The sequence below is a fragment of the Salmo salar genome, chromosome ssa12, assembly GCF_905237065.1.
Source record: "Salmo salar chromosome ssa12, Ssal_v3.1, whole genome shotgun sequence".
NCBI classification, from domain to species: Eukaryota; Metazoa; Chordata; class Actinopteri; order Salmoniformes; family Salmonidae; genus Salmo; species Salmo salar.
The window spans coordinates 5,554,609-5,569,795 of record NC_059453.1 but is presented as its reverse complement, the minus strand read 5'-3'; the positions used below and the strand labels follow the sequence as shown (position 1 = coordinate 5,569,795).

General features: G+C 42.5%; 1 protein-coding gene across 1 annotated transcript; it reads left to right on the top strand.

The window, feature by feature from the left end:
• The first annotated feature begins 7,981 nt into the window (after positions 1 to 7,981).
• Positions 7,982 to 13,261, top strand: LOC106564010 (gastrula zinc finger protein XlCGF7.1). The gene is made up of 2 exons (XM_014129974.2): positions 7,982 to 8,442; positions 10,765 to 13,261. The coding sequence occupies exons 1-2, from the start codon at positions 8,226 to 8,228 to the stop codon at positions 11,370 to 11,372; spliced, it is 825 nt and encodes a 274-aa protein (XP_013985449.2). The 5' UTR covers positions 7,982 to 8,225; the 3' UTR covers positions 11,373 to 13,261.
• Positions 13,262 to 15,187: the final 1,926 nt, after the last annotated feature.

Genomic DNA, 15,187 nt, shown 5'->3' with positions numbered 1-15,187 from the left:
CCGACGGGAGGTAAGTGTAAAATGTATGTACTAAGATAGGGACGTTAACTGGTGTGTCGACCCACATTATTAACGTAGCTGATAACGGAGCAGGGAGGCGCGCTGAGTGTGTGTGTGTTCGTGTACCAAATGCTGCCTGCGGCCAGTGATGGACTTCTCCGTCACAGTAGCCTTGCACAAGCCTTTGTATTTGTATTTATTATGGATCCCCACTACTCTTCCTGGGGTCCAGCAAAATTAAGGCAGTTCTACATGTTTAAAACATTACAATACATTTATAACAGATGTCTTAACATATTAAGTGTGTGCCCTCAGGCCCCTACCCCACTACTACATATCTATAACACAAAATCCATGTGTACATGTGTATATGTAACCGATGTGAAATGGCTGGTTAGTTAGCGGTGGTGCGCGCTAATAGCGTTCCAATCGGTGACGTCACTCGCTCTGCGACCTTAAGTAGTTGTTCCCCTTGTGCGACAAGTGCCGCGGCTTTTGTGGCGCGATGGGTAACGATGCTTCGTGAGTGTCAGTTGTTGATGTGGAATAGAGTTCCATGTAGTCATGGCTCTATGTAGTACTGTGCGTCTCCCATAGTCTGTTCTGGACTTGGGGACTGTGAAGAGACCTCTGGTGTCATGTCTTGTGCAATAGATGTCCGAGCTGTGTGCCAGTAGTTTAGACAGACAGCTCGGCGCATTCAACAAGTCAATACCTCTCATAAATACAAGTAGTGATGTAGTCAATCTCTCCTCCACTTTGAGCCAGGAGAGATTTACATGTATATTATTAATGTTAGCTCTCTGTGTACATCCAAGGGCCAGCCGTGCTGCCCTGTTCTGAGACAACTGTAATTTTCCTAAGTCCCTCTTTGTGGCACCTGACCACACGACTGAACAGTCGTCCAGGTGCGACAAAACTAGGGCCTGTAGGACCTGCCTTGTTGATAGTGTTGTTAAGAAGGCAGAGTAACGCTTTATTATGGACAGACTTCTCCCCATCTTAGCTACTGTTGTATCAATATGTTTTGACCATGACAGTTTACAATCCAGGGTTACTCCAAGCAGTTTAGTCACCTCAACCTGCTCAATTTCAACATTATTCATTACAAGGTTTAGTTGAGGTTTAGGGTTTAGTGAATGATTTGTCCCAAATAAAATGCTTTTAGTTTTAGAAATATTTAGGACTAACTTATTCCACCCATTCTGAAACTAACTGCAGCTCTTTGTTAAGTGTTGCTGTCATTTCAGTCGCTGTAGTAGCTGACATGTAGAGTGTTGAGTCATCCTCATACATAGACACACTGGCTTTACTCAAAGCCATAAAACATATGTTTTTCCAGCAACAGACTATGATCGATAATGTCAAAATCCGTACTGAAGTCTAACAAAACAGCTCCCCCCCCCAATCTTTTTATCATCAATTTCTCTCAGCCAATCATCAGTCATTTGTGTACATGCTGTGCTTGTTGAATGTCTTTCCCTATAAGCGTGCTGAAAGTCTGTTGTCTATTTGTTTACAGTAAAATAGCATTGTATCTGGTCAAACACAATTTTTTCCAAAACTTTACTAAGGGTTGGTAACAGGCTGATTGGTTGGGTATTTCAGCCTGTTAAGGGGGCTTTACTATTCTTAGGTAGGGTAATAACGTTTGCTTCCCTCCAGGCCTGAGGGAACACACTTTCTAGTAGGCTTAAAATGAAGACAAGGCAAATAGGAGTGCAATATTGTCCGCTATTATCCCCCTGGCTTGTCTGACCCAGAACGGCTCATAGGAGCAGAAGCCTATCTCCTGTTTCTGTAGTGTGAGGCAGCTTGATGTACAAGTTCTTCCCCTGGACAGGATGCTAGTCTATTAACTTATTATATAGATTCATCAAATTTAGCCTTTGTTGAGTCTTACCTTAACCTCTTCCTAGGGAGTTTTTCCTAGCCACCGTGCTAGGAACATCTGCGTTGCTTGCTGTTTGGGGATTTAGGCTGGGATTCTGTATAACACTTTGTGACATCGGTTGACGTAAAAAGGGCTTTATAAATAAATGTGATTGATTGATTGAATAGTATTTTGTAAATGACTTGGAGATTGGGAAATGAATTTGATTAAATTTGATTGGATACCTAATTTGCATGTTGTTAATTTAATTTGATTACGTGATTTGAATATTGCTAATTGAATTTTACTACATAATTTCAATATTGCTAATTTAATTTGATTACGTGATTTGAATATTGCTAATTTAATTTGATTACGTGATTTGAATATTGCTAATTTAATTTGATTACGTTATTTGAATATCGCTAATTTAATTTGACCACATGATTTGGATATTGCTAATTGAATTTGACTACCTAATTTGAATATTACTAAATGTGAATGATTAAATGGATGAATAGTAGCATTTCTTGATTCTAAGCTTAACGTCTCTATTTGTTCCCTCAACATGGTGGGATCGTCTGTTTCTGTCTTTAGTCTACCCTCGTCTGTTGCTGTCTCTGTCTTGTCTGTTTCTGTCTCTCTCCATCTACCCTCTTCTGTCACTTTCTCTGTCTTGTCTGTTGCTGTCTCAGGCTCTCGTTTGTTACTGTCTCCTTCTGTTATGACCTGTTCTGTTCTCCTGGTGTCTCTCTCCGTCATATCTAATTCTTCTGTTGCTGTCTTGTCTGGTGTCTCTCTCCATCCCCTATTCTTCTCTCTGTCTTGTCTGATGTCTCTCTCCACCCCGTATTCTTCTGTTGCTGTACCTGCGTCTGCATTCAGAAAGTATTCAGACTCCTTCACTTTTCCCACATTTGTTACAGCCTTATTCATTTTTTTATTGTTTATTTTACCCACATTTTCTCCCCAATTTCGTGATATCCAATTACTATCTTGTTTCATCGCTGCAACTCCCAAATGGGCTCGAGAGAGGCGAAGGTCCTCCGAAACATGACCCGCCAAACCGCGCTCCTTAACACCCGCCTGCTTAACCCGGAAGCCAGCTGCACCAATGTGTCGGAGGAAACACTGTTCAACTGACAACCGTAGTCAGCCTGTAGGAGCCCAGCCCGCCACAAGGAGTGGGATGAGCCAAGTAATGCACCCCCGGTCAAACCCTCCCCTTTGTGCTCCGCCCTATGTTACTCCCTGTCACGGCCAGTTGTGACACAGCCTGGGAACGAACCCGGGTCTGTAGTGACGCCTCAAGCACTGTGATGCAGTCCCATAGACCGCTGCGCCACTCAGGAGGCCCACAGCCTTACTCTAAAATTGATTAAATCGTTTTTCCCCCCTCATCAATCTACACACAATAACCCATAATGACAAAGCAAAAACAGGTTTTTAGAAATGGTTACAAATGTATATATACACAAAAAAAATGAAATATGACAGTATTCAGACCCTTTACTCAGCACTTTGTTGAAGCCCCTTTGGCAGCGATTACAGCCTCGAGTCTTCTTGGGTATGACGCTACAAGCTTGGCACACCTGTATTTGGGGAGTTTCTCCCATTGTTCTCTGCAGATCCTCTCAAGCTTTGTCAGGTTGGATGGGGAGCATCGCTGCACAGCTATTTTCAGGTCTCTCCAGAGACGTTTGATTGGGTTCAAGCCCAGGCTCTGGCTGGGCCACTCAAGGACATTCAGACTTCTCCTGAAGCCACTCCTGCTTTGTCTTGGCTGTGTGCTTAGGGTCGTTGTCCTGTTGGATGGTGAACCTTCACCTTAGTCTGAGGTCCTGAGTGCTCTGGAGCAGGTTTTCATCAAGGATCTCTCTGTACTTTGCTCCGTTCATCTTTCCCTCGATCCTGACTAGTCTCCCAATCCCTGCCGCTGAAAACATCCCCCTCGGCATGATGCTGCCACCACCATGCTTCACTGTAGGGATCGTATTGGCCAGGTGATGAGTGGTGCCTGGTTTTCTCCAGATGTGACACTTGGCATTCAGGCCACAGAGTTCAATCTTGGTTTCATTAGAATCAGAGAATCTTGTTTCTCATGTTCTGAGAGTCCTTTTGGAGCCTTTTGGCAATCTCCAAGCGGGCTGTCATGTGCCTTTTACTGAGGATTGGCTTCCGTCTGGTCACTCTACCATAAAAGCCTGATTATTGGAGTGCTGCAGAGATGGTTGTCCTTCTGGAAGGTTCTCCCATCTCCACAGAGGAACTCTGGAGCTCTGTCAGAGTGACCATCAGGTTCTTGGCCACCTCCCTGACTAAGGCCCTTCTCCCCATTGCCGGGCAGCCAGCTCTAGGAAGACTTGGTGGTTCCAAACTTCTTCCATTTAAGAGGGATGGAAGCCACTGTGTTCTTGGGGACCTTCAATGCTGCAGAAAGGTTTTTGTACCTTCCCCAGATCTGTGCCTCTACATAATCCTGTCTCTGGGCTCTACGGACAATTCCCTCGACCTCATGGCTTGGTTTTTGCTCTGACATGCACTGTCAACTGTGGGACCTTATACAGACAGGTGTGTGCTTTTCCAAATCATGTCCAATCAATTGAATTTACCACAGGTGGACTCCAACCAAGTTGTAGAACCATCTCAAGGATGATCAGCAGTGTAACAGGGGTCGTATAAAGGGGACCAAGGCGCGGCGTGTAGAGTGCTCATACTTATCATTAAAGTTAACACTTAAACAAAACAACAAAACGACAGCCAACAGTTTCGTCAGGTGATACTCACAAAACGGAAAACAACTACCCACAAAACCCCATAGACGAACCCCAACTTAAATATTATCTCCAATTAGAGACAACACGAACCAGCTGCCTCTAATTGGACATCATCCAAAACTCAACCTAGAAATAGAAAAACAAGAACAAAACATAGAAACAAAAAAACAGACTGCCCACCCATATCACACCCTGACCTAACTAACCAGAGAAAAAACAGCTCTCATAGGTCAGAGCGTGACAAGCAGCTTGTGCTAGGGACAATAAAAAGCCACTCTAAAATGTGCAGTTTTGTCTCACAACACAATGCCACATGCCTCAAGTTTTGAGGGAGTGTGCAATTGGCATGCTGACTGCAGGAATGTCCACTGGAGCTGTTGCCAGAGAATGTAATGTTAATTTCTCTACCATTTCTTGTTTTAAATAATTTGGCAGTACGTCCAATCGGCCTCATAACCACAGACCACGTGTAACCACGCCAGCCCAGGACCTCCACATCCAGCTTCTTCACCTGCGGGATCGTCTGAGACCAGCCACCCGGACAGTTGATGAAACTGAGGAGTATTTCTGTCCGTAATGAAGCCCTTTTTTGGGGAAAAACTAATTCTGAGTGGGTGGGCCTATGCCCTCCCAGGCCCACCCATGGCTGCGCCCCTGCCCAGTTATGTGAAATCTATAGATTAGGTCCTAATTAATTTATTTGCATTGACTGATTTCCTTATTTGAACTTTAACACAGTACAATTGTTGCATGTTGCGTTTATATTTTTGTTCAGTATAGAAGTGTTCAGAAACATCTTCTATTCTCACAATAAAATTACAATAAAAGTGACTCCAATATGTTATTCACCATTTTTAAGGCCTATTGGGCAAAATATACTGCTCAAAAAAATAAAGGGAACACTTAAACAACACATCCTAGATCTGAATGAAAGAAATAATCTTATTAAATACTTTTTTCTTTACATAGTTGAATGTGCTGACAATAAAATCACACAAAAATAATCAATGGAAATCCAATTTATCAACCCATGGAAGTCTGGATTTGGAGTCGCACTCAAAATTAAAGTGGAAAACCACACTACAGGCTGATCCAACTTTGATGTAATGTCCTTAAAACAAGTCAAAATGAGGCTCAGTAGTGTGTGTGGCCTCCACGTGCCTGTATGACCTCCCTACAACGCCTGGGCATGCTCCTGATGAGGTGGCGGATGGTCTCCTGAGGGATCTCCTCCCAGACCTGGACTAAAGCATCCGCCAACTCCTGGACAGTCTGTGGTGCAACGTGGCGTTGGTGGATGGAGCGAGACATGATGTCCCAGATGTGCTCAATTGGATTCAGGTCTGGGGAACGGGCGGGCCAGTCCATAGCATCAATGCCTTCCTCTTGCAGGAACTGCTGACACACTCCAGCCACATGAGGTCTAGCATTGTCTTGCATTAGGAGGAACCCAGGGCCGACCGCACCAGCATATGGTCTCACAAGGGGTCTGAGGATCTCATCTCGGTACCTAATGGCAGTCAGGCTACCTCTGGCGAGCACATGGAGGGCTGTGCGGCCCCCCAAAGAAATGCCACTCCACACCATGACTGACCCACCGCCAAACCGGTCATGCTGGAGGATGTTGCAGGCAGCAGAACGTTCTCCACGGCGTCTCCAGACTCTGTCACGTCTGTCACGTGCTCAGTCTGAACCTGCTTTCATCTGTGAAGAGCACAGGGCGCCAGTGGCGAATTTGCCAATCTTGGTTTTCTCTGGCAAATGCCAAACGTCCTGCACGGTGTTGGGCTGTAAGCACAACCCCCACCTGTGGACGTCGGGCCCTCATACCACCCTCATGGAGTCTGTTTCTGACAGTTTGAGCAGACACATGCACATTTGTGGCCTGCTGGAGGTCATTTTGCAGGGCTCTGGCAGTGCTTCTCCTGCTCCTCCTTGCACAAAGGCGGAGGTAGCGGTCCTGCTGCTGGGTTGTTGACCTCCTACGGCCTCCTCCACGTCTCCTGATGTACTGGCCTGTCTCCTGGTAGCGCCTCCATGCTCTGGACACCGCTGACAGACACAGCAAACCTTCTTGCCACAGCTCGCATTGATGTGCCATCCTGGATGAGCTGCACTACCTGAGCCACTTGTGTGGGTTGTAGACTCCGTCTCATGCTACCACTAGAGTGAAAGCACCGCCAGCATTCAAAAGTGACCAAAACATCAGCCAGGAAGCATAGGAACTGAGAAGTGGTCTGTGGTCCCCACCTTCAGAACCACTCCTTTATTGGGGGTGTCTTGCTAATTGCCTATAATTTCCACCTGTTGTCTATTCCATTTGCACAACAGCATGTGAAATTTATTGTCAATCAGTGTTGCTTCCTAAGTGGACAGTTTGATTTCACAGAAGTGTGATTGACTTGGAGTTACATTGTGTTGTTTAAGTGTTCCCTTTATTTTTTTGAGCAGTGTATAATCCAAAACACAACCAAAACAAACTGCAAATACATCCAACACGTTTTTTTTTACTCAAAAGCTTGATGTGGTCAGTGACAGAGGAATATGGTACCAGACATGAATTTATGAATTCATCATAAATGAATTTGTCCTCATGACTTCACATGGACTAGATCCATAGAATGCCCTCATTTTATTTTAAACGGTAAAACAGATAAACATTCTTTAAATAAAAGGTGCCATTCTGTAATTTAGCTTCCCTGTCGAAATACACATGGAGGTGAATGTATCAAACTCTGGCGGTTTGCGTATGTGTTAATCAAGTGCTATTTGCATTTGCTCTGTTTACATTTGCATATGTTACCTTACATAATGTGGCTTTTTTAGAGGAGTATCAATAAGATGGCTAACTTTGATAAAGGACCCCAAATAACTACTGATTTTCTGGTTCATTACTAAACGTTTTTGGTTGAGTCAATTTCAAACATGTATTTTTATTTTTTCCCCCTCAGAATATTTAGGCAAGTAAGCTGGCTAAATCATTGACCCTGCTTTGTTCTGTATGCCTCAGGTCTAAGTGTGTTAACTTTATTAGGATCCCCATTAGCTATTGCAGCAGCAACTCATCCTGGGATACACATAAAACAAATAAATACATGAGAGTTTACACAAGTTATAGACAACAACAACATAAGATATTACATTACAAATAAAAAATGATGTGATTGCGTAGAGAAAAGTACTGGTAAGAAGTAAGAGAACATGCTATCTGGTTGTTTTGCAATGACTTACGACAGAATAAAAAATGTAGTGAATATTTGTCTTATCTTCGTTTCTCACTCCAGTCAGCAGATGGCGACTTAAGTCTTTCAGTTGAGGCCTCTTGCGTGACGTCTAATCTAGTGGACGGGAAAGGACACTTCAATAACAACACGGTTACTGATTCAACCATCTCGCTAGCCAACATAAAACCGACGTATTTACGTTTCTTTGGCAATTCTTTCGTATATGAATCTCGGTGTTTTAAACACAATTATGTTTACGTATCTACTGGTTTACTTCAAAGTAATTTGCTTGTTAACTCTGCAAAAAACGTGTTAAGTTTGATACTGAGCCTAGCACTAGGCTTGTCGCTAATGCTAACGTCCCTGACCATGAGCTCTCTAAGCTACTCCCCTCCTGCTAAAGAAGAGGAGGTCTGCTGGTCGGAGAAAGAAGCTCTGGGGCTGAACATTGTCGTGAAAGAAGAGGAGAATATTACAGTGAAAGAAGAGAAAGAACCCTTTGCAGTGAAAGTGGAAGAGGAGGCTATCTCAAAAGAGGAGGAGGAGACAGAAGACCTGGTTAACATCAGTGAGTACTGGTTTAAAAACGGGGCAAAAACTCAACACTTGTTGAACTAATGTGTGTGTTTTATAAAATCCGCAGATGGAACCATTGAATTCAGACATTAAAACCAGGGACGTAGCGGACCGTAAGCACTGTTTCAACCCCTTTTTATTTGCGAAATTGCGTTTTACATACCTTTTTTGTTTTGTTAACTGGCGTTTACCCACTTATTGCGTTCCCAGTGTTGATCAGAGCTCAGAACGTTTATATTCTTGATCTGAGTTCTTAGCCATTGAGTGGAATCATGAACAGTTGTTTGTTCGTTATGTTTGACTACGCCCCCCCGGATTTGCCTTGTTAGCAGCATGTTGCGTTTCTTTTACGCCTGCTACGTTCGTTTTTGCAGGGATGGGTATAATTTGTGGTACATTCCAACAGGAATCTGTTCCAAAAACGTTGTAAATAACAAGGTTGCCAAAAAAACAGCTCATACAAAGTTGTATAGTGGCAGAATAGGATACCGGGTAAGGAGTTTATTCCGAAAAATGTCTGTCCTCACTCTTGTAGCCTACGGACAAACATTAAGAATAAACTACGTGGTGAGTTGATGCCTATTCGGCAGCTAGTTAGTTAGCTAGGTGAATTATTCATGCTACTTTGTATGTGGCGTTTGTTGGCAACCTTGTACTTTACGAAGTTTTTGGAACATATTCCTGTTGTGACGTTCCACAAATTATACCCACCCGTTTAGATCTCGCCTGTCCTGGGACAATTCGAGGGCCACTGAGATGTGAAACAAACTACCCCAGCTCGGAGTCGGGCTCAGCAGACCAACGGCATGTGGCTATACAAGTAGGCAACTAGACACCGCTGCTGACAGACTAGTGGGTTTCCGAGATTCTGGATATAAAGTACTTTTTTTTCTATTGGACACAAAATAATCTGAAACACAACCAAAACAAACAGCAAATGCATCCAACAAGTTTGTAGAATCACAAGCTTAATGTAGTCATTGCGTGCTAGGAATATGGGAACAAATACTTATTAAAATAAGTAGGTGCCAGGCACACCGGTTTGTGTCAAGAACTGCAACGCGGCTGGGTTTTTCACTCTCAGCAGTTTCCAGTGTGTATCAAGAATGGTACAACACCCAAAGGACATTCAGCCAACTTGACACAACTGTGGGAAACATTGGCGTCAACATGGACCGGCATCCCTGTGGAACGCTTTTGACACCTTGCAGAGTCCCATGCCCCGACAAATTGAAGCTGTTCTGGGGCAGAAGTGGGTGCAACTCAATATTAGGAAGGTGTTCTTAATGTTTTGTACACTCAGTGTATGTTGCCCTAAGAGTTGTGAGAAGTTGGTAGAATCTTATTCCAAGTGATTCACAGCTGTAATGGCCCCCAAAGGTGCATCTACCAAGTATTAACTCAGGGGGGTGGAGAATAAAATCCAATTGTGATATTAGAATGTTTTAATTTTTTAATTTTCAATCAGCAACATGTTAAAAAGGTTAAAGAGGATGTAGCCCTGTAATACTGTTGAGATTGTCTAGCAGATTTAAGTCAAAACTGTAACTATGGAACATTCACTGTCTTCTTGGTTAGCAACTCCAGTGAAGATTTGGGCTTTAGTGTTGTAGGATATTGTCCTGCTGAAAGGTGAATTCCTCTCCCTGTCTCTGGTGTAAAGCAGACTGAAGCAGGTTTTCCTCTAGGAGTTTGTCTGTGCTTAGCTCGATCCCCATTTATTTTCATCCTGAAAAATCCAGAAAAACTCCCTAGTCTTTGCCAGGTGTCAGACATACACATAGCATGATGCAGCCACCACCATGCTTGAAAAATAATGAGGCGGTGGTTACTCAGTGATGTGCTGTTGGATTTTACCCAAACATAAGGCTTTGTATTTAGGCCAAAAAGTGTAACTTATTATGTGATTTGTTAAGCTACATTGTACTTATAAACAAACGGACTGAATACTTATGCAACAACTATTTCTAGAATGTTCTTTTCACTTTGACATTATGGAGTATCTGTGTAGATCAATGACAAAACAAATTGCAATTGCATCTGTTTCAATCCCACTTTGTTGCGCAAGAAAATTTGGAAAAAGACATTCGAAGGGGTGTAGATTTTCTATAGGCACTGTAAAATGGGCCACCAGCAAAACAATATCAAGGAAACAAAATGCAGCCTATAACATGACTGAATTTTATGAAATGTTGCAAAGACTGGCCTGAGGTGAGTGAGGGATCTAGTCCAGATTAAACCTAATAGGAAGACAGTTTTATTTAATGGAGGTTTCATTCAGGTCTCTGTTTAACCAAAACTCTGTCTTTGGCAGGAGAGAGACCAGACTCTGACAGCGAGAAGAGTCCTTTAGGGGAACCAGACCCAGAGACGCCCAAACCAGCAGGACCACACCACTGCTCTCAATGTGGAAACAGTTTTTCTACGTTAGGGAACCTAAAACGTCATGAGATGGCACACACAGGAGAGAAGCCTTTCCAATGTTCCCAGTGTGATAAGAGTTTTACCCAGATAGGGAGCCTGAAAAGGCATGAAGGAATACACAAAGAAGGGAGGAAGACCTACCACTGCTCTCAGTGTGGAAAGAGATTTACTCAGTTAGGGAGCCTGAAAACACACAAGACAATACACACAGGAGAGAAGCCTTTTCAATGTTCCCAGTGTGATCATAGTTTTACCCAGATAGGAAACCTGAATAGGCATGAAGGAATACACACAGGAAAAAAGCCCTACCAATGCTCCAAGTGTGACAAGAGATTTTTACGATCACAGTACCTAAAATCACATGAGATGACACACACACAGGAAAAGTCTTTCCACTGCTCCCACTGTGGAAAGAGTTTTACTCAGTTACGGAGCTTGAAAAGACATGAGGACACACAAATGAGAGAAGCCCTACCACTGATCCCACTGTGGAAATAGTTTTACTCAGTTAGGGAGCCTGAAAATGCATAAGAGAAGACACTCTGGAGGAAAGACATACCACTGCTCTCATTGTGGAAAGACATTTTCCCAGTCAGAGGACCAGAAGTCACATGAGAGAATAGAGAGGCTGTGTTCTGACTTATGTTTTTGACTGAGAATTTGTGTTTTTGGTTATGCCACATTAAATCCTATTGTTTATAATAAATCAGAGTCTATTCCCTTATGCAATTTATGTTCCTTTAACTCCCCTGAGTGCCTCTGTCAATTCAACAGCTATTGTATGCAGCAATCATGTGCCTATAAACCAGAATTATACTATTAACACTGAGACGGTTTGCCCTCGTAGGAAGTCCACTGTGTGCATATCACCCTGCACTAACATTAATAACATGAGCATGTCTACTTCTCAAATCAAATTTTATTTGTCACATACACGTGTTTAGTAGATGTTATTGCGGTTGAAATTGGCGAAATGCTTGTAACAATTCGAATCTGAGAAAAGTGCTAGAAATAGTCCACGTTAACACGTGTAGCCTTAGAAACAAGGGTCATGAAATCAGTAAGTCACTAGTAACAGATAACATTCATATACTATCTCTGAAACTCACTTAGAGCATAGCTTTGATGAACCAATGGTAGCAATACATGATTACAACCTCTATAGAAGAGACAGAAATTCCAATGTTTATACTCAGTCATATTCCTGTTAAGCTCAGAGAGGGTCGGATGTCAAATGCTGTGGAAGTACTATGGCTCCAGGTTCACCTGCCTCACCTAAAGCCCATTCTTGTGGGAAGTTGTTATAGACCACCAAGTGCTAACAGTCAGTATCTGGATAACGTGTGAAATGCTTGGTAATGTATGTGATGTCAACAGAGGTATATTTTCTGGGTGGCTAAATATTTACTGGTTTTCATCAAGCTGTTCACTCAAGAAAACGCTTCCAACTGTAACTAGTGCCTGCATCCTGGTTCAGGTTATCAGTCAACCTGCCAGGGTATTTACAAACAGCACAGTAATGAAATCATCCACATGTATTGATCACATCTTTACTAATGCTGCAGAAATCTGCTTTAAAGCAGTATCCAAATCCATCGGATGTAGTGATCAAAATATAGGAGCCATATGTAGGAAAACTAGAGGCTGGGCCTAACATAGTGTATAAGAGGTAATACAAGAGGTTTTGTAGTGATTCCTATGTTGATGATGTAAATAATATTTGTTGGTCCGTGGTGTGTAATGAGGAGCAACCAGACGCTGCCCTTGACACATTTATGACATTTCATATCCCAGTTACTAATAAGCATGCACCCATTAAGAAAACGACTGTAAAAACTGTCCAAACCTTGTGGATTGATGAGGAATTGAAAAATGGTATGATTGAGAAGGATGATGCAAAAGGAATGGAAAATAAGTCTGGCTGCACAGCCAATTGGCAAACCTATTGTAAATTGAGAAGTCATGTGACTAAAACTGTACTATGTACTACTGTACTACTGTGAAGAAACTGTACTATGAAACAAAGATAAATGGGTCCCGTTTTAAATGACCTACAGCTTATAAAGGGTTCATAAATCCTTCATAAACACTACATGAATGTGTCACAAAGCATCTAGAACCTTATTTCATGCTTTATAAAGGGTTCATAAATGTGGCATAACTGTGTGACATAACCACCAATGTCAAAATGTGACATAACCCACTATGTGAAATATGACATAAACCAATGCTTTATAAATGTCGGCATTAAGCACCAATTAATAAAGGCTTTATAAATCATATTAAATTGAGGCTTCATAAAGCATGTATAACCCTTGTCATGCATCTTGGTAGAGCATTGCAACACCAGGATAGTGGGTTAGATTTCCGGGACCACCCATATGTAAAAATGTATGCACGCATGACAGTAAATCGCTTTGGATTAAAGCTTCTGCTAAATTGTATATATTATATTACTGTAAAACATTTCTAGGATGGTCCAACCTCTTTCCCTCTTGGGTGCATAAAGCTATATTGGATCTGACCTCAACTTTACCCAAAATGCTGTGCTGCAGGATGACACAACTTCTTTCCCTCTTGGGTGCATAAAGCTAATATTGGATCTAACCTCAACTTTACCCAAAATGCTGTGCTGCAGGATGACACAACCTCTTTCCCTCTTGGGTGCGAAGCTAATATTGGATCTGACCTCAACTTTACCCAAAATGCTGTGCTGCTGGATGACACACACGCTAAAGTGCAGTCATACACATAAAAAAATATGTATGTTTTTATTTTTTGCCTAAGTTTCGTCTTTTTTTTCTCCCAGATTTTTTTTCTCCCAGATGATTTGCAGTAGTCCTACCTGAGATTACAGCACCATGTATTCCTCTTCTATTCCCATGCTGGAGACTAGGGCTTGATTACAAACTGTTACAATGGTGACAACATGTTGTGGCTGATCTTTTCAACAGTGAGGGGAATGTGTCAAAGACCTGACTGGGCCCAGCACCGCACGGTATGGCTTGTTATATTGTTGTGTTTGTGTACTTGAGGAACATGTAACCTGGTTTACTGTCAATTACCTTATGTTGGTGACTTTCATCAAGGTAAGAGTTTCCTTTTGTTGGGGACTTTCATCAAGGTCAGAGTTTCCTTCAGTTGGGGACTTTCATCAAGGTCAGAGTTTCCTTCAGTTGTGGACTTTCATCATGGTCAGAGTTTCCTTCAGTTGTGGACTTTCATCAAGGTCAGAGTTTCCTTATGTTGGGGACTTTCATCAAGGTCAGAGTTTCCTTATGTTGGGGACTTTCATCAAGGTCAGAGTTTCCTTATGTTGGGGACTTTCATCAAGGTCAGAGTTTCCTTATGTTGGGGACTTTCATCAAGGTCAGAGTTTCCTTATGTTGGGGACTTTCATCAAGGTCAGAGTTTCCTTATGTTGGGGACCTTCATCAAGGTCAGAGTTTCCTTATGTTGGGGACTTTCATCAAGGTCAGAGTTTCCTTCAGTTGGGGACTTTCATCAAGGTCAGAGTTTCCTTATGTTGGGGACTTTCATCAAGGTCAGAGTTTCCTTATGTTGGGGACTTTCATCAAGGTCAGAGTTTCCTTATGTTGGGGACTTTCATCAAGGTCAGAGTTTCCTTCAGTTGGGGACTTTCATCAAGGTCAGAGTTTCCTTATGTTGGGGACTTTCATCAAGGTCAGAGTTTCCTTATGTTGGGGACTTTCATCAAGGTCAGAGTTTCCTTATGTTGGGGACTTTCATCAAGGTCAGAGTTTCCTTATTTTGGGGGGTTTTCATCAAGGTGAGTGTTTCCTTAGGTTAGATGCTTTGTGACACATTTATGTAGTGCTTATGAAGGCTTTATGATGCCTTTATAAGCTGCATGTCATTTAAAGTGGGACCGATAAAGGTCATAAAGGATAATAGTAAATAAAATGTTGGGCAAAAAGGCAAACTCTGCTACATCCTTCATTGAATCAGATGGCTCATTAATCATAAAACCCACTGATATTGCCAACTACTTTAATAATTTTTCATTGGCAAGATTAGCAAATTTAGGCATGACATGCCAACAACAAATTTTAAACCTACACATTCATGTGTAACTGACCAAATTATGAAAGACAAGCATTGTAATGTACAATTCCGCAAAGTGAATGTGGAAGACGTGAAAAAAAGAATTGTTGTCTATCAAGAATGACAAGCCGTGGCCTCCCGGGTGGCACAGTGGTCTAAGGCACTGCATCGCAGTGCTAGCTGTGCCACCAGAGATTCTGGGTTTGTGCCCAGGCTCTGTCGCAGCCGGCCGCGACCGGTAGGCCCAT

Excerpts from the sequence above, each read along its gene's own strand:
- LOC106564010 (XM_014129974.2), top strand. The coding sequence starts at position 8,226 with ATGCTAACGTCCCTGACCATGAGCTCTCTAAGCTACTCCCCTCCTGCT. Across the intron at positions 8,443-10,764 it reads AGAAGACCTGGTTAACATCA|GAGAGAGACCAGACTCTGAC; the intron begins GTGAGTACTGGT and ends TGTCTTTGGCAG.